The following is a 26,408-nucleotide window of genomic DNA, read 5'->3' on the forward strand; positions in this document are numbered from 1 at the left end:
TCATACATTAAGCTCCTTCCTAATGACTGGGTTTGGATTGTTGAGCATTAACAGCCCACTGATACAGCATTATATGTTTCTGTGTGCATGTATTTATGTTCAGGAGTACATTTTATTTTCCAGTTTCTTCTGACAGTTCAGTAAATCCCACGCCCGCTTATTGTGGGGTGAGGTCACATTCATTGCACTCCCCCTTTTATTGCACACAGTAGTTTTCCTAACTGGTGTGTGGCGACTGCCCTAGATGGCTTATCAGGTTCTCCAAGGGCAAAGCACTCGGGGATGGGGGTACTTCAATGTTGTGTAACTGCAGGACTTGTACCTCTGTACTTTCTCCTCAGGTTCCGTACCACGATGGGCTCTGTGTCCGGTGTTTCGCAGATTCGCAGCCAGAGTGTCAGTCAGCCATGACTTCCACCTGGAGCCGGCCTGAATACCTCTCTTATAAGTAAGGTTGCAGTTAGCTAAGGGCTAGTGCACATTCTCTGCAGTGTCAGAGTGTATCCGCCACACAAACTGGCAATCCCAGGGCCCGCACCCCATACTGGTATCTCTACCGTCGTCTAGCTGGGTACCTTATGGCATTCTGCCTCAGGAGCCATGAATGCAGCACTTCTCGCTTTAAGCGCAGGTGTCTGCATCTTTCCAGCAGAGGCTGGACAGGAACCGCACTTCAGGCTCATAGCACTGAGGTCGTATGTTTGATTCCCATTACGGCCCTAACTGGGTGGAGCTTTTATATTCTCCCTGTGCTTGCGTGGGTTTCCTCTGGGTGCTCAGGTTCCCTCCCACACCAGTCTAGATAGATAAGAGCTGTTCTTAGCTTCAAGGTTATCGAGGCCTATGGCCACACCACTCTGAATGCGCCCCATATCGTCTGATCTCTGAAGGTAAACAGGGTCAGGTCTTGGTTAATTCTTGGACCGCCTGGGAATACAAGGTGCGGTAGACTACAGACCCCTAAGTCTAGCGCTTTGGTAGACTGTTTCTGTATTCCCGTTTTTTTAGTGTGTACCTTCTGCAGAGGGCTCGCCCTATTAGGCACCTCCTTGCCCTCTTAAATTCTCTACCTGCTGCGGACCAGGCATAATGAGCCTCCTCCTCAGGGAATTCTTACTTGGCCCGCCTAGTCAAGAACACTGCCCTTCCTAGTCAGACAGGACAATGGAACTTTCCTCAAAAATGTCTTCTATCTGCAGAGGCTATCGCGCATCCATTCCTGACATCTGCTTATGTAGCTAAAGCATTGGAGGTTGGATGGATGCCTCAGCTGCGTCAGGTGAGAACATCAGAGGGTGGCTTCCTGAATTGAAGAGGCGACAATAGCTACTGGTGTCCTGACATCAGGTGTCAGCATCCTTGGTGGTGTTTAAGCGAACACTCTGGCTTAATTTCTGGCACGCTGACTCAGACTTCAGGAAGGCCATAGGGGCTCTTCCGCTTTCAGGTCATTTGCTGTGCTCCTGTTTTGGTCAGGATAGTAGCCACAATGACGGCATGCAGGTCGACCATCCCCCATTCTGTGGCTTATGTCGCAAACTTCAAAATTTCACTCCTTTTCTCGGAGGGAAGGGCCAACCTTTCTCAGAGCTCCGGGTTACCCAGGTCTACCAGTTAATCTACCTCCAGACCTACTGACAGGTTTGCGCTTCAATAGGCAGTCCTCTACCTAGGGGGCTTCATAGCGTGGGGGATGACTTTTGCTGTTACACCATCACCTGGATGGTGACCACACAGGATGCCCGAGGGTGAATTTTCCTCTCCTGGGGCTATGCTGTAGCCTTTCAGGAATGGCCTTGGATCCTATTTTTCCTACTGGTCACGTCCTGCTGGCCTCCTGAGCGGGACCTTTGGCCAGTCTCTTCGTTGTTCACCTGGAATTCCTCAACAGACTTTTTGGTGAACCAGCAAGTCTCTAGCCATCATTCTGGCTCTGTGGGATCTCGTGTCCTCCTTGGTTATCCGGGAAGCCTATTTCCAGGTTCCTATCTGGCCCAGTCACCAGAGTTTTCCTCTGGCTGGCGGTCCGAGAGGAGAATTTTCATTTTCAGACATTTCCATTTGGTCTTTCCAGAGCCCATAGACTTTTAACGAAAAGTCATGGTAAATCATTTATGCCACAGGCGCATCAGGTTTCTACCTTCTGATCCTTGCGGTCTCCGGATGTTCTTTAGGAACACATCGGTCTCTCAGGTCTCTCCAGTCCCACTGAAAGATCATCACTGGATGTATCCCACCTGGGCTCCGTCGCAGGAGATGTACCATATGAAGGATTCACAAGGATTTTAGTCATCGCTGAGTGTCAATACACTCTTTCAATCAAATCCTGGGCTCCGTTTGTCTCCACATTCGTCATGGCAGAGTATGCCCAGTTTCTCCCTGCCTCTTCGGATGAAGGATGGTCTCTGGAACAGTTCCCACCAATAGCTCATACATTCCTAGGAGGTTAGGCTCTTCCTCTAGTTGTCCAGGCGTCCCGCTTTGGGATTCCACACAGGGTTCTCCTCACCACCGATGTCAACAACCTTCCAGGGTCAGTGAGCAGCCACTGGGTGCCGATCAACTTGTAGATCTCTGAACAATCTTCAGAACCCTCAGCCTGGTTCGGCTGCTCCTACAGCCTGGTCCTATACAGGTTCAATCCGATTATGTGACTGACATCGCCTACATAAACCAGTGGCACTCGCAGTCACGGCGCTTTGAAGAAGTTCTCATCTGGACAGTGTGTCAGCTTCCGGCTCTGTCGGTACCCTTCCTCCCCAGAGTCCAGGCTGGGGAAGAGAGCTTCCTCTGTCACCTGGGCACCTACCCAGGCGATTGGGGCCTTTATCCACACGCATTTCGGATCCTAGTTCTTCGCTGGGGGTGGCCAGACATCGCCTTGGTGGCATCTCAGCAGGAACACAGCTATTGAGGTATTGCTAGAAAGGTAATGTGGCTCAAAGGGCAAAGTCACAGCATATAGTATAACAGGTACCTGGGTTCGAATCCGGGTTGAGATGATTTTACCTACCCGTACCAGGGTTTCGGAAGCCCTTCGGGTGGACATCTTGCCGATCCGCTAGTAATTTCTTCTCTTATATGTCTTCTCTCCGATTTCGTGGATCCACTGGTCCCCTGCAAGCTGCAGTGGGAGGGAAGCATGGCAATCCTGGTTGCCTCCTATGGGCCCTGGTAAGCTTGGTACGCAGATCTCCATGCTCTGCTGTGTCTTCCTTGTGGCCGGATCTTCTGTCTTAGGACCTGTGCTTCTATTCGAATCTTGCACATCTCATTGCTCTTGACTCAGTCTTGGGCACTTCTGGGTTCTCCAAGTTGGTCATTCGTAATATGCTGTATGCCCCTAAGTTCTCCTCTGCAAGCCTTGTCGCTGCTTCGGCGGTTTTACTTTGCTTGGGGTTCCGACTGGAATTTTATTCCTAGCGGGTTTCTCTCTCTTGGGTCCTTTTCCCTTCAATTGGTGGGACTGGATTTGTCCCTCCACCTCTCTTCTTGGAATTTGCAGGTTTCTACACTTTCTGTCTTCTTCAGAAGCAGTTTGCTCAGATACCTGACTAACTATCTTTCCTCCTCGGATGGTGCTGTTCCTTGAACTTTGTCTTTGGTGCTTCGAGCTCTTCAGTTGTCGCCCTTAGAGCCCTTGGGCTCTGCTGACATTTGTTGGCTTACACGGATGACCACTTTCCTGCTCCTGGCGAGTGTTTCTCTGGGGCGCGTTGTCCTGTCCCTCCCCTTGTGGTTGTTTCACTGGGACCGAGCTGTCCTTTGAATTTGCTTTAGGTTATATTCCTTCGCTGGTCCCTCCGGTTTCTCATCACCAGGACTGTTTGGTTCCTGTGCTCAGGCACCTATGTTTCTATGAAGGAGGCCTCTTTGGATTGTGCCGGCCCTCCGGATCTTTGGGGTTCGGACTTGAGTTCTCAGTGGGACTGGCCGGGTTCCACATGGGACTTAGCCAGTTGGTTATGTTTGATGTTCCGTTACGCTTTTGCGATGGCGGTTCTTTCTGTTCCGTCTTTACAGATTTTTTCACAGAATTGTGCTTCTTGGGTGGCTAAGCAGCTTCGTAACAGAGGCCCTATGGTTCTCCGCCTATACTTTATTTTGGGTTCTGTTCATTTGCCACCTTAGCTGTCCCGGCCTTTGGCGTAGGGTTCTCAGCACAGCTCTGGTGCGTCTCCTCCTGTAATGGATTAGCTTTGGGACATCCCATGGTCTAAGCCTGTGTCCCCTATGGGTTGTGAAGAAGAAAAGAGGACTTATGTCTTACCTGGTTAAGTCCTTTTCTTTGAACTCCATAGGAGACACAGGCCGTCCACCCTGACGCACCGGGCTGGCAGGGTTTTTACTCTGGTTCCAGTCCTCCTTTACAGTTTGAGTGTTTGGACCAGTATGTGTAGGTCGGTCTTCCTTCTCTTCCTCGCTCCTGCCTTGTGCTTGCTAACTTAACCGGCCTGCTGGGGGCGGGGTATAGGGGGGAGGAGCCAGGGCTGTCGGGACAAGAAGTTTAACTATTGCCCGGACTCCTTCTGCTCACCCTATACCCATGGTCTAAGCTTGTGTCCCCTATGGAGTTAGAAGAAAAGGACTTAACCCGGTAAAACATAAGTGCTCTTTTTTTGTATAGTACAAGTATATATATTCACCATTATTTTTCTCTTTTTAGGTCCTTCTCGTCTTCTGATGCCTCCACCACTTGCCCCACCACCTGCGCCTGTCATTCCGGACAGACCTGTTAGGCTGGTGTTGTATTCGTCGTCGGAGGAGGAGGATGAGGGCACTATCATCTTGACTCCAAAGGAGCTACCAACACCCAGTCCACCGACCCAGCAGCAGACACCCACACAGGCCACGTCTCGACCCCCCACCCCAACTGTGGAGGATTCGGCACAGTCCCTCCACAGCTTCCGGCAACACCAGATGGCATTCATGGATCACCAAACCCAACAAATGGACACCATGACCAATCAGTTGCGGAAGCTGAACCGCACCACCATGGTAGCCCAGAGTACCCGTACCCGGATGGCCAGTGAGATGAACCTCCGGATGTTTGAGTTGACACAGGCTGTCCAGGAGCAAACGCAGGCCATCCGTGAACAATCACAGGCCTTCATCAGCCTGCAAAGGGAGCTGGTGGCCCAAAGGGCTGTTAAAAACGCTCACTCCACATCTATGGTGAGCTCACAAGCCACCAGCCCTAAAACTGCATCACTGGAGACTTCCAATAGGCGTAGTGGCCGTTGGCGGGGAGGTACAGCTAAAGGAGCAGGGAGAGGCAGAAGCAGTTCTGCCTCTAAGTAAAATATTATTTTTTGCTATTTTGTTGCTTTTGTGTTTGTTTTATTTTTTTAAATTTCATATTCAGTAAACTGTTTAAAATATATTTGTGTCTGTCTTTCATTATAAAGTAAATTAAGTTCTTTGTATAAATTGTTTTGTAATTTCTGGTAATGGGTTTTTTCATTACAGATGTAGGTACACTATTTAGGGGCTATATTATTGTAAGTGGGTTTTTAAACTTTTATATTTAAATATGTTTAATTATTGTAAATGGCCTTTTACAGAGTATTTTTAAAATTTTTAGCAAAGTGTCACATTGAACTCGCCTATCTGATCAACGTCTTTTTTGCTATTTTTTTTTTTGTAAGAATTTAGGTGCGAGTTTGCAACTCTCACCATGTAACATTGGACGAGTTGTATGTAGAAGATAGTAAAATATGTGGATACGAGTTTGTCTATTGCGAGTTGCGGGATTGCGAGTTTGCATGTTCTCGCACCCTATTACATAAAATTTTCAGAATTCTCACCCTATTAAATTTGGCCCAAAGTCTCCTGCTCTCCCCCTCACATCATGACACTGTGTGTTACCAGCCCAGAGATCTGACCAGTCTCCTCCCCACACTCTCTGGTGTATCTCATACATCAGGAGCCATTAGCCTCTATTATACTCCTGCTCTCCTCCTCACATCATGTCACTGTGTGTTACCAGCCCAGAGATCTGACCAGTCTCCTCCCCACACTCTCTGGTGTATCTCATACATCAGGAGCCATCAGCCCCTATTATACTCCTGCTCTCCCCCTCATATCATGACAGCCCAGATATCTTACCAGTCTCCTCCCCACACTCTATGGTTTCCTTCCTATACAATACAATCAAACTTCACTCATGCTTTTCCTATGCGCACACACAATTCGAAGTATCCTGCAATCTCTGTGCTTGTATGCTCTGTCTCTTCATCTTCTGACTACCTCTTTATACTATGGAATGCTCACATTAGACGTTTATATGCTGTTTCATCACCACCTGCTTTAGTGACAGCTCGGATTTTCCGAGGCGTGCTATCAATATTTCTCTGGATCACATTCATATCGCATTGCGCCCATTCCATGACCAATGCAGCCAAATTTGGAGGGTGTTAGTGTTTCTTCTTCACAGCCAGTTCCAACATGTCCCAAAATTTCTCAATAACATTGAGATCTGGCGAATTGGAGGGCCACGTGAGATGTGGCACGTAGTCTGGTGCTCTGCAAGCCAATCCTGCACAATCCTAGCATGATGGGCAGTACAGTTATCCTGAAATAGTGTATCCACGAGATGGTCTTCATCTTTCAGAAACTGGACAAATGGCAAAACTGCATGATCAACAATGTCACATAGTCCACCGCTTTCATGCGATTGGACACCAAGGGTCCAGCTCTAGCACTCAAAATACACCCCCAAAACATGACACTTGCACCTCCTTTCTGCACAGCTCATTGGACACAGTCTGGTTGGAACGCTTTCCCAGCCGTCCTCATGACTCTGGAGCGTCCGTCATTGGAATATAAGCAAAATCTGTATTCATCAGACCATATGATGCATCATCACTGTTCAATGGTCCAGTGACTATGCTGTTTGGCCCATGTCAGACGCCGTTTCTTTTGGATGACTGACTGTTAACCTGGGACGCACCTGGGCTATACGACTGAAAACTCGTAACCCATGCAGTTTGTGCTGTAGTGTTCGTTCTGATACTGTTTGGCTGGGTTCGGCATTGTAATGTTGGAGCAGGTCCTGAGGCTTTAGGTGGTTGCTAGGCAGCCTAAATGCCTGCGGCCCCGATTTTCATGCTTGACTTTCGGCCACTGGGCCTGATTCAGAGCCGGACGCTCTGACCAGAGCGCTCGCTCTGAATCAGGGCCCTCCTACCTCAACTTGGAGCGGCCTCTTGGACGCTCGCATAGCTGTGGGTTACCACCCACAGCTATAGCGAGCGTCCATGATGATGGTCGCGATGGTCAAGACCATCGCGACCATCGGGCTTGCAACGAGACCCTGCGGTAGGGTCTCGCTTCCGCAAGCCCTGGAGTGATTTTGGCTCTATCAGAGCCAAAATCACTCCCACTGACATCACTAGAGATGTCAGTGGGGCCGTACCCAGACGGTAGGCGTTCCCATGGGAACGCCTCCGTCTGGCAGCCACGCCCCCGGCATGCCCACCAAACGGGGCGTGCTGTCACTCACCATCGACAGCACGCCCCCTTTGGTGCGAGACCCAGAGCGACGGCTACCCCGTCGCTCGCCGGGTCTCGCGCATGCGCACGACGGAGTTCCCTCCGTCGTGCGCATTTGGGTACCATCGACCCGCTTGCGAGCGTCCTGCACTCGCGAGCGGGTCTGAATGAGACCCACTGTTCCGCCGCTGAGACCTTGGTGTCCATGCTTCTTCCACTGTAGATGGGTGTACTGCTCACTGCCTTCGAGGCCACACCAACAAACGTCGCCACCTCCTCCAGGCTAACAATGGCTTCCTTTTGCCACTCAGTCACGTCATGTGTACGACACATGATTCCACCTGAAAAAGAAACAATATCTCAACAAATTCACATTGTATCAATACCTCAGACATTTACAATGATCATCCAATATTTTTAGTATCACCATCTACACGCACGTTCACGTCCCGCTTCGTTGAACTTATACCACCTTGTCTTTCCGCATTCCATATTATTTTGTCTGGTGTGTTTACTTCCTACATTGTTCTGCTGCTCCTCTTCTCTCACCCTGTTGGTCTGCAACAAAGCTTCAGCTTATATCAGTAGTGTTACTCTGCCACCTGTGTATGACCAGAGAAACGCATATAGGCTGATTCACTGTTCTCTTTCGCTACCTATGTTACCACCTGGAAAGCTTGGAGTGGCATGGCCAGGATGTGCTGCCATAGCGCCAGTGTTGGTGTGTGAGGGCAGTGCCTGGTGGGGTATTGTGGATAAACAGTGACACTGGATTATGAGTTTGTCATAACACCGTGCCCCAGCCTACACTCAGATTCGCCAACCTGACGCAGGTGGGCAGCTGTGACCTGGGTTTTACTCGAGCTGCCACCACAAAGAGTATTAAAATAGCGCTCTTGTGTTCGCCAGACACTTAAATTCTCAATTATTACACAAATGTAGCATGGGCCTCTCCAGGCATGTGACCTCATTAGAGCACAGAGATAATGCTGATAAAATGTTAGGATTTATTGAAAAACTATCTCCAGGGTTAAATTACAGGGAAAAACAGGTGAATAAACAAGACATACAGTACAAATGCACAAACTGATTTCTGATAAAAGTAAATGATAAAAAGTCAGAATCCTAAATGATCTTACTCTGAGATCTTAGGAGATCTGTGTGTGGAGGAAGACCACCATAGACCACAGATGGGGAGCACTCCTAGCACGCAGCTACTCCCTTGAAGAGTGAACCCCCAGCAGTGTGGGCTGCTGAGCCTTATAGTCCCATAACTCCCCTCTCCCCCAGCAGCCCCCACCCTTTCCAGGCTCAAAAGTCCTTTATCTCCCAGGGCCTATGTATGTGTAAATCAGCACAGATACAAGACCTAAACCTCATATAACTCTCTGGGCTCTGAAGATATTTTATTGTAGGAAGACTGATAACTTAAGGTGCTAAAAATAACCCTCTTGGTAGCCGGTGTGTCTGTGCACTGGACTTGCGCAATGGCCACCTATGGTGAGAACAAACATTACTTTCATGAAGCTTTTGTCGTCAAAGGCCCTCATTCAGAGCCGTACGCTCTGAGCAGAGCGCACGCTCTGAATGAGGGCAGCCCTCCTCCTGGACGCTCGTATAGCTGTGGGTCACCCCCCACAGCCTATACGAGCGTGCAGTTTGATGGCCGCGATGGTCGTGACCATCGCCACTGCGAGCCGGAGCCTGCTTTTGAGGTTTTCAACCGCAAGGCCCGGAGTGATTTTGGCTCTATCAGAGCCAAAATCACTCCCACTGACATCACTAGTGATGTCAGTGGGCCGGCTTCTGACGGTAGGCATTCCCTTGGGAACGCCCCCGTCAGGGAGGCACGCCTACCAAAGGGGGCGTGCTGTCAATCAACATCGACAGCACGCCCCCTTTGATCAGACACAACGAGCGAAGGAAAGTCCTTCGCTCGTCGCGTCTGGCGCATGCGCACGACGGAGCTCCCTCCGTCGTGCGCATGCTCAGTGCAGACCATCGACCCACTTGCGAGCGGACAGCCGCTCGCGAGTGGGTCTGAATCCGGCCCAAAGACTAGATGGCACTCGGCCCCTTGTTCTGATTAGCTGCTGCCACCCAGTTCTGGCATACTGTACCCATTCATAGCAAGCAGACATTCCTAGGGGAATTATAATAATACACATCACTCTCACGGTCAGGTTGTTGCTTATAGACCATGAGCACACTTTACCCAGGGCATACAAAATACATACAGTCAGGGCAAGTGGCTTTGGTGAATTGCTGTAACCCATGGCGAGGGTCACAGAGGCGTCCCGTCCCATGATGCTGGCTAGGCTGTGCGTATGCCTGAGAACTGTTACGATTATTATTATTATCCTTTATTTATATTGCGCCATAAGTGTCCCGCAGCGCCTTACATAGTACATAGAACGAATAAGTGAACAAGAAACAAGTAACTTACAGTACATTACAGTGCAGGACAAGGACACGATTTATATACATTGCTGCAATAGCGATTAACCACTTGCCTGGCATGGTCGTATCAGATACGACCATACCAGACTGGGCTTTCCCTGACATGGTCGTATCTGATACGACCAGTCAGAGACGCCCAGTGGGCGGCTTGCTGGAAGTTAACTTCCAGCAGCCGCCCATCTCAGAGGGACCTCCCGGTCCCTCTGCTCCGTTAGCTCTACCCCTATGCATGATTACTGCTTGAAGCAGTGCTCGGGCAGCCCCGTGCCGACGACCCCCTTTACCCGGCGGCTGTAGAGGAGACGGAGCAGCCGCCGGGCAGATCCTCCTCTCCAGCCGCCATATAGATAGCGGCAGCTCGGCGGCTGAAGAAACAGCACATCCGCCGGGCAAATCCTCCCCTCTTTGGAACCCGCACCCGGCGGCTGGAGAGGGAATGGAGCAGCCGCTGGGTAAATACACAAGGCTGTCCTCCTCCTTTCCCTCCTCCCTCTCGTACACCAGCAGCTGCTCTAGCCGCTGGATATAGGTCCCGCGGGGCAGCAAGCATAGTGCTGTCCCTTCCACTTACCCTCCCACCAATGTATATACACAGAAGAGCCCTGCCTATATATATATATATATATATATATATATATGTGTGTGTGTGTATATATATATATATAAAAAAAATTGTATGCTTATATTGGTGTTATAGTCAATTTTGTTTTGATTATGGCGGTCCTGTATCGATCAAGATTCAATACAGGGCCTCCGATTAGGGATGGTATACTATACAGTATACTAGGGATGGCCACTGACCATCGATGGTTTACAAACTATCAATGGTCTATGACCACTAACAAGTTGTTGTGCCATTGCTGATGGTCATCGATACTGTACCATCGATGACAGCCTGAAATGATGTTAAGGAAACATCGGTGGCTGCAGTCTAAAAAAAGTGATGATTTTTTATCGATGGTTGCCACATCGATAGATAATCATCAATTGTTTGAAGACTGCAGTCATCGATGTTTCCTTAACATCGGTTGGGGCTGCCATCGATTGTGCAGCTGTCAATAACCATCACTACAGTATACCATAAATTTTGCTATATTTATGGCATACTGTGTTTAAAAAGAAAAAAATAGAAAAAAAAAATCATAAAATCGTGTTGGATAAGTTTTAAAAACATGTTCTTGACCTTATTCAGTCATTAAAAAAACGAGAATTTTGGAGCGGTTTTTGGAAACAAAATTCGTCAGTTAAGTGGTTAAAGCACTCACAATAAGCAGCAGGGAGTTGGCAGTCACGTGTTAGGTGCCCTTATGGGGAGTAAAGAGAAGCACATGAGGGAAGAGGACCCTGCTCCTGAGAGCTTACATTCTAAAGATTTGGACTGATTCTGATTGGCTTGCAAAGTAGCTGTAGATACGGGCAGCCGCGGAAGCCAGATTTGTTATTGCACAACTATTGTGGAGGTTCGTGCGTGTTCCAGTAAACATCTACGCGCCCATTAATACTACGCCAATCGCCATCATTAGTATCTGCACCAGCCTCATGCTAGGTGCAAGAGATCCGTCAGAGACAGGCTGCCCTTACTCACGGCTCAGAATTGCACAGAGATTTTGATACACGACCCTCCCACGAGTCACGGGCTGTTCTGCTCAATCGCATTATTGCCGCTTAGTTTCTGCCCCCCCAAACGCCCTATTTCACAGAGAGGCAGATCCTGGCAAGTTCTGTAGGGATCATAAGAGAACGGACATATGTAAAAATTTGTAAATTTGCTTCTGCGCAGACGCTGTGTGCGCTATTTGCATCAGCGCGCCGAGATCCATACGACTCGGAACCAGGCCCCAAGTCTCCATTTTGCTTGGCTTTGCCCAATGTGACCACGCCATCTGTATATATAGATATATACACACACACACACTATATGCACCAAAGTATTTGGCCACACCTGTTTAATAATTGAATTGATTTCAATCAGACCTGTTGCCACAGGTGTATAAAATCAAGCACCTAGCCTCGCAGTCTCCATTTGCAAACATTTGTGATACAAAATGGATAGTTCTGAAGAGCTCAGTGACTTCAAACGTGGTACTGTGATAGGATGCCACCTTTGCAATTATTATTATTATTATCATTTATTTATATGGCGCCACAAGTGTTCCGCAGCGCCTTACAAAGTACATAAACATTTGATTTACAGTGACTTACAGTACAGTACATTACAGGACATGGATAATATACATTGCTACATTCATGACCATAACACCCAGATAAGCAACAATGCAAAGCAATCAAGTGTTAGGTGCCCTGGTAGAGAGTAAGAAGTAGATGAAGGTATAGTAAGGAGATGCACAAGAGGGTAGAGGGCCCTGCTCATAGGAGCTTACATTCTAAGGGGGAGGGACAGACAGACAGGGGTGAAACAGATGGGGTAGGCAGGGAGAGAGGAGTATGTAGCAGCAAGTTAAGATGTAGCAGCAAGTTAAGATGAGAGCTGGAAGGCTTTGATGAAATAAGACGGTTCATGGAAATTTCATCCCTGCAAGATATTCCACAGTCAACTGTAAGTGATATTAGAAAGTGGAAGTGTTTAGGAACAACAGTAACTCAGACACGAAGTGGAAGACCACGTAAATCACAGAGCAGGTTCAACGACTGATAAGGCACCAACGCTCTGCTGATTCCATAGCTGAAGAGTTCCACTGGCATTGTTGTAAGCACAAAAACTGGGCGGCGGGAGCTTAATGGCATGGATTTCCATGGCCGAGCAGCTGCATTCAAGCCTCACATCACCAAGTCCAATGCCAAGTGTCGGATGGAGCAGTGGAAACGTGTTCTGTGAAGTGACGAATCACGCTTCTTTGTTTGGCAGTCAGATGGACGAGTCTGGATTTGGCGGATGCCGGGAGAACGTTACCTGCCGAACTGCATTGTGTGAACTGTAAAGTTTGGTGGAGGAGGGATAATAGTATGGGGCTGTTTTTCAGGGTTTGGGTTGGGCCCCTTATCTCCAGTGAAGGGCAATCTTAATGCTTCAGCATACCAAGACATTTTGGACAATGATATGCTTCCAACTTTCTGACAACAATTTGGAGAAGGCCATTTTCTATTCCAACATGACTGTGCCCTAGTGCACAAAGCCAGGACTATAAAGACATGGGGGTCTATTTATCAAGCAGTGAACCAGTGGAGAAGTTGACCATAGCAACCAATCAGCTTTGAAGTAGCATTTATCAAGTACAGTCTATAAAATAATAGGTAGAAGCTGATTGGTTGCTATGGGCCACTTTTCCGCACTTTTCACTGCTTGATAAATAGACCCCATGGTTTGATGAGTTCGGTGTGGAAGAACTTGACTGGCCCACACAGAGCCCTGACCTCAACCCCATCGAGCACCTTTGGGCTGAACTGGAACAGAGATTGTGAGCCAGCCCTTCTCGTCCAACATCAGTGCCTGACCTCATAAATGCTCTACAACAGGGCTCGACAATTGTTTTTAAAATCTAGGAGCCAGCTTAAAACTTTAGGAGCCTGACCATTGTCCACTACCAAAATATTTGAAAACTTGTATAGACCACCACACATGCCCCTTCAATACCCCTCAACCTCCTCACATGCCAGCATACCTACCCCAAATTCGTATTACGCCACGCACTATGCCCCAAATTCGTATTACGCCACACACTATGTCCCAAATTCGTATTACGCCACACACTATGTCCCAAATTCGTATTACGCCACACACTATGTCCCAAATTCACTGAAACCTATTCACATTACTACACACAGCACAGACATTCTCTTTGAATTAATAAAGTGCCCACAGCTAGAGGAGCACTAGCAATGGTTTATCTAGCACTGGCTACCTACAGGGGTAGACAACATGTGGCCTGCTAGCTGCTGTGGAACTATGCATACCAGCATGCTCTGCAAAATTTAACTGCTAGGGCATGCTGGGAAGTGTAGTTCCACATCAGATAGAATGCAACATGTTGCCTAACTAGCTCATCTCAGACATCTCCTTTATAGGGTAAGTATTGCAGAGTCCTTTTACATAGATGGAGATTACACTTTGGGTTAGCTGGATTGCAGGTCTCAGTACAAAGGTGGGAGATGGTCCATGTAACCCCCTCCTCCAGAATGAGGCCAGGTCTCCCCATACATAATACCACAGGGCACATGCAGGACAGAGGGGGATATTGATGACTAGCACGTTTATAGGGGGGGCAGTTTTTGGTGAGTGGCATATATATATATATATATATATATATATATATAACCAACACACAGGATACACAATAAAAGAATGCCCCCACTCACTCTATTAGAGCCGGAAGCTCACTGGGACTTGCGGCAGACGAGACCCTAAGACAAGGGTCGCTCGCAAAAGCTGTGGGTGGTCACCCAAAGCTTAGCGAGCGGCCAGAGGGGCCTATGTTCCACACTAAGGACTCGTTAGTAGAGTGTGAATTATATATCCTTTAAGGAAGAATTCTCCTCTGTACGTGCCCCGTTCCTTTAAATCCACACGATCAAGATGTAAAGGTGGATAAAAAATAAATAATGGGGGGGGGCGTACCCCACTCACTCTGAAGTATATCAAGGTTTCTTTATACAAGTGTGTACCCTACTCACGTAAAAAGAAGATAACACATTCACATCAAGGTATCTTTTCATGGATGCATCTGTCCCCCGTTTCAAAGGGGAAAATCGATACCCACCAAAGAATTAATTCATAAAAATGTATTTATTGGATAAAAAAAAAAAGAAGAAAGGCTACTGCATCCAGATATTACACAGGTACACACAGGGACGGCTACTGCATCCAGATATTACACAGGTACACACGGGGACGGCTACTGCATCCAGATATTACACAGGTACACACAGGGACGGCTACTGCATCCAGATATTACACAGGTACACACAGGGACAGCTACTGCATCCAGATATTACACAGGTACACACGGGGACGGCTACTGCATCCAGATATTACACAGGTACACACGGGGACGGCTACTGCATCCAGATATTACACAGGTACACACATGGATGGCTACTGGATGTCTTCTTTACTACTGTGTAATCCTGTGTATTAGGAGAGAAATTTTAAAAAAAGTGAAAATTAACTCAACCAAGGGTTATTCTTACAAATATGTATGCACTGATACTATATATGAGAGCATCTACCTGCTGCCCGGTTACAGCTGTCTCTTTGTTAGTAATAGAGATAATAGTGATGTCACTGTGACACTCCCAGATTCCCTCACCTCCCCAGTCAGGTCCCTGTAATACAGATAATAGTGATGTCACTGTGACACTCCCAGACTCCCTCACCTCCCCAGTCAGGTCCCGGTGTTAGTAATAGAGATAATAGTGATGTCACTGTGACACTCCCAGACTCCCTCACCTCCCCAGTCAGGTCCCTGTGTTAGTAATAGAGATAAGAGTGATGTCACTGACACTCCCAGACTCCCTCACCTCCCCAGTCAGGCCCCTGTGTTAGTATTAGAGATAATAGTGATGTCACTGTGACACTCCCAGATTCCCTAACCTCCCCAGTCAGGTCCCTGTAATACAGATAATAGTGATGTCACTGTGACACTCCCAGACTCCCTCACCTCCCCAGTCAGGTCCTGGTGTTAGTAATAGAGATAATAGTGATGTCACTGTGACACTCCCAGACTCCCTCACCTCCCCAGTCAGGTCCCTGTGTTAGTAATAGAGATAAGAGTGATGTCACTGTGACACTCCCAGACTCCCTCACCTCCCCAGTCAGGTCCCTGTGTTAGTAATAGAGATAATAGTGATGTCACTGTGACACTCCCAGACTCCCTCACCTCCCCAGTCAGGTCCCTGTGTTAGTAATAGAGATAAGAGTGATGTCACTGTGACACTCCCAGACCCCCTCAACTCCCCAGTCAGGTCCCTGTGTTAGTAATAGAGATAAGAGTGATGTCACTGTGACACTCCCAGACTCCCTCACCTCCCCAGTCAGGTCCCTGTGTTAGTAATAGAGATAAGAGTGATGTCACTGTGACAGTCCCAGACTCCCTCACCTCCCCAGTCAGCAGGTAGACTATCTCCAGTGTAATATTTATTATCCTCTCAGTTATGTAACTCCGGGCCTTGTCCATCCTCATTGAATCGGAAACACTTCTCATCCTCAGGTGACTTCTGATAAGACCTCTGGTTTCAGCTTAACTGTGGTGAAATAAATATAATAGTTATAATAAACATCACAGAGTACATGTGACATAATCGAATGACCCTAGGTTACACCAGGAAAGTGTAACATGCGGGGACATACTAGTGAGCAGTTATCACCGGACTTGGCGGGTGTAGAGATCAAATGATAGATGTGATACTGTAGTGGTTAAAATTAAATGTAATTGTGATTTTATGGTAATAAAATGTATTACAGCAAGGTTGGCTACATCTGCATAATAATAATAATAATAACAACTATAATGATAATAATAATAACAACTATAATGATAATAATATTACCTGCTGCTTCATTCCTGCCTCCTGCAGGACACGACCAGCAGGTGGTGCTATCAAAGCAAAAGAACTTCTCCACTTTGTCTGCGTGGACGCAGTGGGCGGAGTTTAAGTGAAACAAGCTGGAAGTCGGGTGGAACGCAGAACCCGAATGTCTGGTGGAACGCAGAACTCGGAAGTCAAGTGGAACGCAGAACCCGGAAGTCGGGTGAAACGCAGAAGCTGATCGTTGGGTGGAACGCAAGGCCGTCAGTCGACTCTAGACTCTAGCTGGACTGTAGGACGCCCAGGGCGAGAACCGGGTGACACTGACAGACCGGAAGTCTGGTGTGTAACATTTTCTTGGTGAGAGTTGGCAGTGATTGTGTGAGGGTAAGTATTTGCATATATATATAATCAGATAAAATGGTAATTGATATAACATAGATATAATCATACTTCATATTTTCTGTTTCAGCCTATTAGCCAAATAATGATCTCCTTTATCATAATGGTGACCACATTATAATCTCTTAATACCCTATAGCCTCAGTATGTCCACAAAAGCCCCCCTGCATAATGGAATTTGTATTAAATACCGGCAGTCGGGATGCCTTCTGTCAAAATGCAGACAGCGGCTTCCCGATGCCCGGTATCCCGACAGGGATCGGGTAAGTATACTAACCCTCCCCCTTTACACCGTAACCCTCTCCACCGGCACCCTAACCCTCCCCGTTAGTGCCTAAACCGAACCCTCACCCCTTAGTGCCTAACCCTAAACCTCCAGTGGTGCCTAACCCTAATCTCCGCCCCCCCCCATAATGCCCCCTGCCTAATGCCTGCCTTATACATTCATACTGCTCATCCATAGTGCCCCCTGCATAATGCCTGCCTTATACATTCATACTGCTCATCCATAGTGCCCCCTGCATAATGCCTGCCTTATACATTCATACTGCTCATCCATAGTGCCCCCTGCATAATGCCTGCCTTATACACTCATACTACTCCCCCCATAATGCCCCCTGCCTAATGCCTGCCTTATACATACATACTGCTCACCCCGTATTGCCCTCTGCATAATGCCTGCCTTATACATTCATACTGCTCATCCATAGTGCCCCCTGCATAATACCTGCCTTATACATTCATACTGCTCATCCATAGTGCCCCCTGCATAATGTCTGCCTTATACATTCATACTGCTCATCCATAGTGCCCCCTGCATAATGCCTGCCTTATACATTCATACTGCTCATCCATAGTGCCCCCTACATAATTCCTGCCTTATACATTCATACTGCTCATCCATAGTGCCCCCTGCATAATACCTGCCTTATACATTCATACTGCTCATCCATAGTGCCCCCTGTATAATGCCTGCCTTATACATTCATACTACTCTCCCCATAATGCCCCCTGCCTTATACATACATACTGCTCACCCCATAGTGCCCCCTGCCTTATACATGAATACTGCTCACCCCATAGTGCCCCCTGCATAATGCCTGCCTTATACATGCATACTGCTCACCCCATAGTGCCCCCTGTATAATACCTGCCTTATACATTCATACTACTCCCCCCATAATGCCCCCTGCCTTATACATACATACTGCTCACCCCATAGTGCCCCCTGCCTTATACATGAATACTGCTCACCCCATAGTGCCCCCTGCATAATGCCTGCCTTATACATTCATACTACTCCTCCCATAGTGCCCCCTGCCTAATGCCTGCCTTATACATACATACTGATCACCCCATATTGCCCCCTGCATAATGCCTGCCTTATACGTTCATGTTGCTCACCCCATAGTCCCATAATGCCCCCTGCAAAATGCCTGCCTTATAACTTTACAATGCAAATCTGATATCCACATAATGCTTACCATAGACCATCTTAATGCCCACTTTATAAATCCTTCCTCATGGCCTCCTAATGTGCACTATGTAAGGCTCATTCTGCTCACCTAATACCTTACTAATGGCCTCACGTTAACGTTTTTGATTTTGTGACCTCCTCATAATGCCCACCATACAACATAATTCCTGTCCTGTAATTCCCACCTCAGATTCTCATACAGCTTAATTTAAACTTTATCATACACATGTCAGAGGCTTTAATGCCCATCTTATAGACTCGTAAGGCTCACCTAATGGCCTCTTTATGCATGCCTCACAGCCTCTTTTTGGCCTTCCAAAGAGCCTCATAATCCCATCCCTAATAGTGCTCACTTTATAGTTTTATCGCCTTAGTGTGCCACCTCATAGCGATGTTTGGATTGAAGATTGACAATCAGTAGGTTGACACCAGATGGTCGGCAGGCAATAGGTCAACATGGTCAGAAGGTCGACTGACAATTGATTGACAGTGCATAAGATCGACAGGGTTAAAAGTTTGACAGGTTCAAATGGTCGATACACAAATTGTCAACATGCATTTTCATGGTTTTTCAACGTTTTTAGGGTTACGCTGCTGGAGGGGACAGTCGGGTTAGGCACTAGTGGGGGTTAGGTTAGGGTTAGGCACCAGAGGGAGGGTTAGGGTTATGCTGCTGGAGGGGACAGTTAGGGTTAGGCACTAGGGCGAGGGATAGGGTTGGGTTAGGGTTAGGCACTAGGGTGAGGGATAGGGTTGGGTTAGGGTTAGGGTTAGGCAGAAGGGGAAGGGTTATGAAATCAGGGAAGGATCAAGGTTAAATTAAAAAGCAACAACTTGTGTCAACCTTTTAACCATGTCGACCATTTGTCAGTTGACCTTTTGTCCCTGTCGACCTATTACCTGTAGACCATCTGGTGTCAACCTATTGATTGTCGATCTAGATACTGATCTGTTATACCACATCCCTCCCATACTGCTCTCCCGATAATGTGCTATTTGCCTCACACCCTCACATTATGGACTTGTAATGCCCATAGGGGCAAAAGCAGTATCCAGCCTGTCATAAATTCATATAAGCACTCGAAAGACTGGACCAATGCTAGTGGGTCGGTGTGATGAGTGTGGCCAATCTGGGAGAGGAGGCGTGGCTAGCCTGCGCTATGCCAACCAATCAGGACTAGATGTGTCTGATGCAATGTACAAGGACCTTATCCCCTTGTTAGTGATGACATCAGGTCTCTCTCCTAGCAGAGTTCTTACACACAGTGATATTACATATTAATGGTTTGTATCAGGTAATAGATCTGGGCGCAGGGAGCAATTGCTTATCTAAAATTGGTATCAAAGTTCACAGTGGGCACACATATATAAGGATGCCAGGGTAATATTTATGCCCTATTTCTGTCAGGCAACTGGTCTGCCCTTAGATGCACACTGAACGACCATAATTTAACCGACAGGTAGGTCCTGCTGGCCGGGGGGGTGGGTGGGTCCGTCCCCCTCCCCGCGGCTACTGCTGCATGTGTACGGGCGATCGGCTGATCGCCCGTACACTCTTGCCGATGGACAGATATGTCTACAGACTTATCTGTCCATTGGCTGTGCAACACAGCCAATGCGATATGTCTGTAAACGACGTCGTTCACAGACATATCGCGGGTACACACTGGCCGACGGGCGGCAGATATATTGGCCGATAAATTGATCGGCCAATATATTGGCCAGTGTGTACCCAGCATTAGGCAAATAATAGAGAAATTACTCTTTTGATGTGTAAAAACAAGTAATACAAGACAAACAAGCAAAAAAACCAACTGAAATTAGGTTGATTTCTATTTACATAATTATCGATGTCACACAGTACACAGGATTGCACATAGTGAATAAGACATGTAGTGTGTGTCAGACACCCAGCAGTCATTAGGACGATTGAGAAGGACCCAGAGCCCCATCACCACGGTGCCTCCACCTCACTCACTGATACATGAGGGAGACAATGACCAGAAGATCCTGGATCTCACCACCAAGATCATTCAGCTGCTGACTGGAGAGGTGACTGCTGGGAATGGGGCATTATACAGTAACACCAGGGGATGTGTCTGGGTGATGACTGGAGAGGTGACTGCTGGGAATGGGACATTATACAGTAACACCAGGGGATGTGTCTGGGTGATGACTGGAGAGGTGACTGCTGGGAATGGGACATTATACAGTAACACCAGGGGATGTGTCTGGGTGATGACTGGAGAGGTGACTGCTGGGAATGGGACATTATACAGTAACACCAGGGGTTGTGTCTGGGGGGTTGTAGTTACAGTATGTTGCTGTTGGACAGGATGTCGGCCGTCGATATACCGCCTCTGGAATACCAATATTCCGAATGATATCAGGATACCGGTGTTTGCATCATTAACCGCCGGAATCCAGAACCTACTTGACCGGGTAAGTATGTGCTTCTCCCTAAGGAAGGGGAGGATAGGGTTAGGCACCCCTCCAGGAGTGTTAGGGTCAGGCTGCCAGGAGGGTAGGTTAGGCAGCACTAGGGGGGGGTTAGAGTTAGGCACCCCCTCGGGAGACTTAGGTTTAGGGTGCGGGGAAGGATGGTTAGAGTTAGGCACCAGAGGAGGGGCGTTATGGCTAGGTACCACAAAAGGAGGGCTGGGGGGCGGCAGGGGAGGGATAGTGTACTTACCTTCCCTCGTCGGACTCTTCACTCGTCTGGCTTCCGTGGTCAGTATTCAGCCGCTGGTATTTCATACTCAACCAGTGTCTGGGTGATGACTGTATCATTGTGTGTGTCAGGTTCCTATAACGTTTCAGAAGATGTCACTATTTCTCCATGCAGGAGTGGTAGTAATAAGAAGAACACAGGGGTCTGTACAAGGACGTGACAATGGAAAATCACCGGCCCCTCAGATCACTAGGTAAGGGAAGACTTTAATTTATTTTACTGGGGAGAGCAGTTTTTAGAGCAAGCTTGATTCACACATTATCTCATAATCACATATATATAATGTACTCAGTCACCGTGTGTCTCCTACAGATGGACCCAGTAACAGAGATACCCCAGAGAGATGTCCCTGTCCTCTTTATTCCCAGGACTGTACAGAGGAGAATCACAGGACCCCACAGGAGGATCAGGTAGGTGGGATTTAGGCTCTCGCCAAGTACCAAACCGACTTTTCACTATGTGATTTGTACAGAAGCTATACAGATTATTATTAAACTGGTACTTTATTGTTTGTGTGTTAATTAGGTTGACAATATGACTAACATTAAGATAGAAGAGGAGATGTATCTGGGGGGTGATCAGCAGTATAAGGAGGAGGAAATCCCTACAGATATCAGCACAGGTGAGTAATAATCACTTATTACAAAAATGTCACATAGTCTCCTTGTTCTGTCACTACAACGTTTTTTTATTCTATGCCCTCCACTGTCTTTAGAAACTAACAGTAGATCCAGTAAGTCTAAGGGATTGTCCAAATGAAGTGATTGGAGTAGGAACTTGACGCGTTTCGCTGTGTTAACTACCCACTGCTTTGAGGAAGCTGTGGGTACTTACCACAGCAAAATTCGGCAAGCTCTTACTCCACTTAATTTGCACCACCTAATGGATTTATACCATCTCCATGTGGAACAATACTTGTTGCCGAGTTTCAATCCAACTAGGAGGTGACACCATCAGCACCAACCAGATGTGAGAATTCTCTTGCTAAATGGACTGTACGAGACCATCACTTCATATGACTGGTAACATTATCATCTGCTAATAACTGGACATATTTGAATGGCTATTTTATAACCAGTGTATGCCACCGGTGGGGTGTCCATCGATGGTTACCATTGATGGGTCCATTGGTGATTACCATCAATGACACAAAAACCATCTATGGTGAACCACCGCTGCTGGAGGAACGGCGAACCGTGGTCCAATCAAAGATGGAGGTGGGGCTGGGCTAAGCTCTGTCCCATTCAGAAAACAAAAGAAGACAATGCTCCCACTCTTCCGACGATGGCTAAGAACCTTTGGCTCTCTGCCATCGATGGTAAAAGCATTCGAAATCGCCCATAAGCCATCGATGATTTTGAATCATCAATGGTCGATTACCATTTCTAATACAGACTGCACTTCTTCTCCATTGGTAGCATACACAAAGTGCTTGACTTATCAGTGTTTGATACTAATGTTTATATTGTACCATTTACTTGACTGTCTGTCTCATGATATTTTATGTGTATGTTGGTTTATTAAATTATTACTATTTTTATTGTACTAAGCTGTATTATATATATATATATATATATATCTTTTTTTTTATTTTTTTTTATTTACAAAGATTGTCTCAGTGCTGATTTCTTGTTTACCAGTTTATTTGAGCTTTGAGCTAAGATGTGGAAACTCTCCCAAACCACCTGTTCTCACTTTGCCCTCTGGTCATGTTAGTACTTTTAGACCGTCGGACTCCACTTGTCTCTTATCTTTACTTCAGTAAGTTTGCCATAGGATAAATAAAAGTAGTTGCCAGTGTAGCAAACTTCATGCAGCTATGTTTTCATCATATTATTTGCAGCAACTTTATATGTCCAAAGCTGTGTATCTTCCATGAGATGCTTACATCCTCCTCCTGTTTCCACTAGTGTAAATATAGACCGTGACCATTCATCCACAGCAAACTAAACTGACGCGTTTCTCTGCTTTCTTGTGTCTGCAGTTTCATCAGGGTAACATAACATGGTTTCTCTGTACTGCACAAAATGTTTCCTATTACCTCAGCACACTGCTGGAGATGTGAAGAGCATAGACAACCAGTCCCTTTTGGGAACTTCCTAAATCCAAACAAATAGGGTAAACATTTATCCCCTTATTAACATTTAACAGTTAATCTAGCATGTGTATTGTTGTATTACAATACCTTTAAGGTTGGAGTCTTACATGATTAGTAAATGCAGCATAGGTAATATTCCTGCTTTCCCTACCACGCTAGGCTATGCCTGGCCAAACTGACTCTCCAGCTGTTGTGAAACTACAAGTCCCAGAATGCTTTACCATCTGATCGGTGCGAAAGTATGCTGGGACTTGTAGTTTTACAACAGCTGGAGAGCGTTACTTACATTACTGTACACACGTCACCTGATAATCACATATATACAGTGTACTCAGTCACTGTGTGTCTCCTACAGATGGAGCCAGTAACAGAGATACCCCAGAGAGATGTCCCCGGTCTCCTTATACCCAGGATTGTACAGAGGTGAATCACAGGATCCCACAGGAGGATCAGGTAGGTGGGATTTAAGGTCTCACCAATAACCAATATACCAAGGTGACTTATCACTATATGATCTGTAGAGAAGCTGTGTGTGTCTAATACACTGATATTCTACTGTTCAATCTCAGCTAATGAAATATAGCATTCATTTACTATTTTATTGTTTGCTGGTTAATTAGGGTAAATACATGACTGGTATTAAGGTAGAAGATACAGAGGGAGAAGATACGGAGGGAGAAGAAGAGACGTATGTGAGAGGTGATCAGCAGTGTAAGGAGGAGGAAATCCCTACAGATATCAGCACAGGTGAGTAATAATCACTAAATACATAACTCACATATTCTCCTTGTTCTGTCACTACACTATTCTCCTTTCCCCAAATGGAAATAAGATATTCATTTATTATTATTATAGGCGCAGGGCACCTGGTATATCATTGTAAATGCAGTATGTGTATTCTAGTCACATATATACAATGTAAGCAATGTCACTGTGTGTCTCCTACAGACAGACCCAGTTACAGAGATACCCCAGAGAGATGTCCCCATCCTCTTTATTCCCAGCATTGTACAGAGGAGAATCACAGGATCCCACAGGAGGATCAGGTAGGAGGGATTTAGGCTCTCACCAGATCACTATATTATCTGTAGAGAAGCCATATAGTCCTTATACCCTGATATTCTTTTGTTAAATCTCAGTTAATGAAATCAGACATTATTATTGTTTTGTGTTCTCTAGGATGAACCCCTAATTAATATTAAGACAGAAAATATTGTCGATGATGAAGAAGAGACGTATGTGAGGGGTGATCAGCAGTGTAAGGAGGAGGAAATCCCTACAGATATCAGCACAGGTGAGTAATAATCACTAAATAAACACTAGAGTCACCTTCTCCTTGCCCATTCTTCTTCTTCAGTCCTCCACGGCAGCCCTTGTAATGGGTAAGCTCCATTCTAGATAGGAAGAGACAGGTCGTTTCTAAACACACACCCTGACGATATATAATTGAGTGCCTCCTCTTCCTCTATGTCTTATTCGGCCTATAGCTTAGACAAGCAGGTAGTGACTTTTTATCTTTTGCACTGAGATGGAGGAGCGTAGGGACGTCCCATTCTATGCTGCTACCCGACCGTCCCAACTGGTTGCCTTACTGATCAGTTCTGGCAATGCTGAGATTACCGCTCTGTGAGTCAGGGAAGGCTTTTACCCATAAAGGTGCTATCATGGCTTTATATAATGATGAGATCAGGCCGGGCATGCTTAAGAGGAACCAGGGCTACTGTTCAAAGTTCAGCAATCCCATGAGACATATTGGCAGCACAGGTATAGCCAGTACCTCAGAGAAAACCTGAGCCTGTGTCCAAACAGCTGAAAAACTCCAGCCTGTCACTAGCACTCTGCACCTGTCGCTGCCCATGCAGTTCCTCTTTCCTGCCAGGGGTGTCGCTCTCTGCTCTGTTGCTTTCATCCAACCTTCCATCTTGTCTGTCCAACTAAAATGGTACTCCATACACCAACATTTTCAGCAGACCAGCCAACTTCTCTCCAACTTATAATATATAGAAGCAGTCGTGGTGATAATTTGAGAACAATTAAGCATCCAAGTCAATACATATAATTCAAGACCTAAAAGGTTTTTATTAAGAAGAATAAATAAATAATACACAAAATATTTATCATATGTAACAATAATAAAAAAATAGAACAATGCCTATTAATCTCAATATAAAACAATTATAGCAACCTGTAATGGTAACATAGCAATGCACGTAATGTTAATTGTAAAGCCCCCTGTTGTTTTGAAGGGTAAATGTGACAGGATATCCAGAAATGAAGGACAGAAATAAGCTCCAGCATGTAATGAAGGGGAGTAACTTATGATGTCAAAGAAGTAGTCGGACACGCCCTGTTTCTGCATGTTTTAAATAAGTACATATTTCTTGGCCAAGAATTTGTAAAACAAATGTTTGTATTTGTATTTATTACTTTTAACCTGAGTGCCAGCTTGCGCTGCTGGAACCGCAGCATGTCTGGTCCCCCTACCATGATTCCAGACACCCAATGCCGGTAGGAACTAGGGCTGGCTCTGCCAGGTGAGTCAGGCTTGGCAAAGCCCCCTTGGCATTGCTCCTCCCCCCCTAAAACAGAGGAGCGGAGCGTGGATTAAGGGCACCTGATCAGTCCCCTCTGCTGCTGCTGATCGTTGCATTTGCGGATATCAGCCTCACAGTGCTCGGAGAAGGACTAAGTTCCTCTCTTTGCACTTTAAGTTTTTGGCACATGCACCCCAGAGTGCTTTTGGCACGGCATTCTGGGGCGCGATTTAGGCAGTCACACATGTGACATCACTGCCTGGAGGATGGAGGAGAACTGTTCTGCACATTTGCAGAACGGATCTCTTTTGAAATCATCGGGGATGCAGCAGCAGAAACGGTTACATGGGATGAGACCTTGTCCGCAAAAACCTAATTGGCTGCGGTCGCGTCCCATGTGACCATGCCTGGTAAGTGACTAAACTGCCTGTCTCTATCTATCTAGAATGGTGCTAACCCATCTCCTCTCTGGCTCACAGGAAGACAAAGTGCTGTTACAATATACCTTCAGTATGGCCAAACCAGACCCTCCTGAGTCTCCCTGATTTTCCTAACTCTATATAGCTGTCTGGCTATCTATTTTATAATCCTACTAAATGTCTGTTTAGCAGCTGCACAGTGAGCCTATATATCTTGCATGGCTGCTTTGCATTTTCCAGATGATTCCAGAGCTGGCTCCCTTCTATTGTTTTCCCCTATTTTGGTTTATGGGATGTTTATCCATCTGCA

At 46.6% G+C, this 26,408-nt stretch overlaps 1 protein-coding gene across 3 annotated transcripts in view; it reads left to right on the forward strand.

Moving 5' to 3' along the window:
• LOC148508045 (uncharacterized) overlaps positions 1–26,408 on the forward strand; it is a 48,451-nt gene that overhangs the window by 15,169 nt on the left and 6,874 nt on the right. For 2 of the 3 annotated variants that reach the window (XM_088445229.1, XM_088445231.1), the window contains one exon: positions 4,667–5,364. In XM_088445229.1, the coding sequence (XP_088301355.1) occupies positions 4,667–5,301 (635 nt within the window). In that variant the 3' untranslated portion in view covers positions 5,302–5,364. Of the gene's footprint in view, positions 1–4,666; positions 5,365–21,359; positions 21,458–21,572; positions 21,670–23,500; positions 23,599–23,765; positions 23,893–24,093; positions 24,192–24,324; positions 24,440–26,408 lie in introns of those variants that run through there. The other variant, XM_088445232.1, reaches the window with a different exon arrangement.

Source organism: Taudactylus pleione, unplaced genomic scaffold (genome assembly GCF_031769625.1).
Source record: "Taudactylus pleione unplaced genomic scaffold, aTauple2 ptg000377l, whole genome shotgun sequence".
NCBI lineage: Eukaryota > Metazoa > Chordata > Amphibia > Anura > Myobatrachidae > Taudactylus > Taudactylus pleione.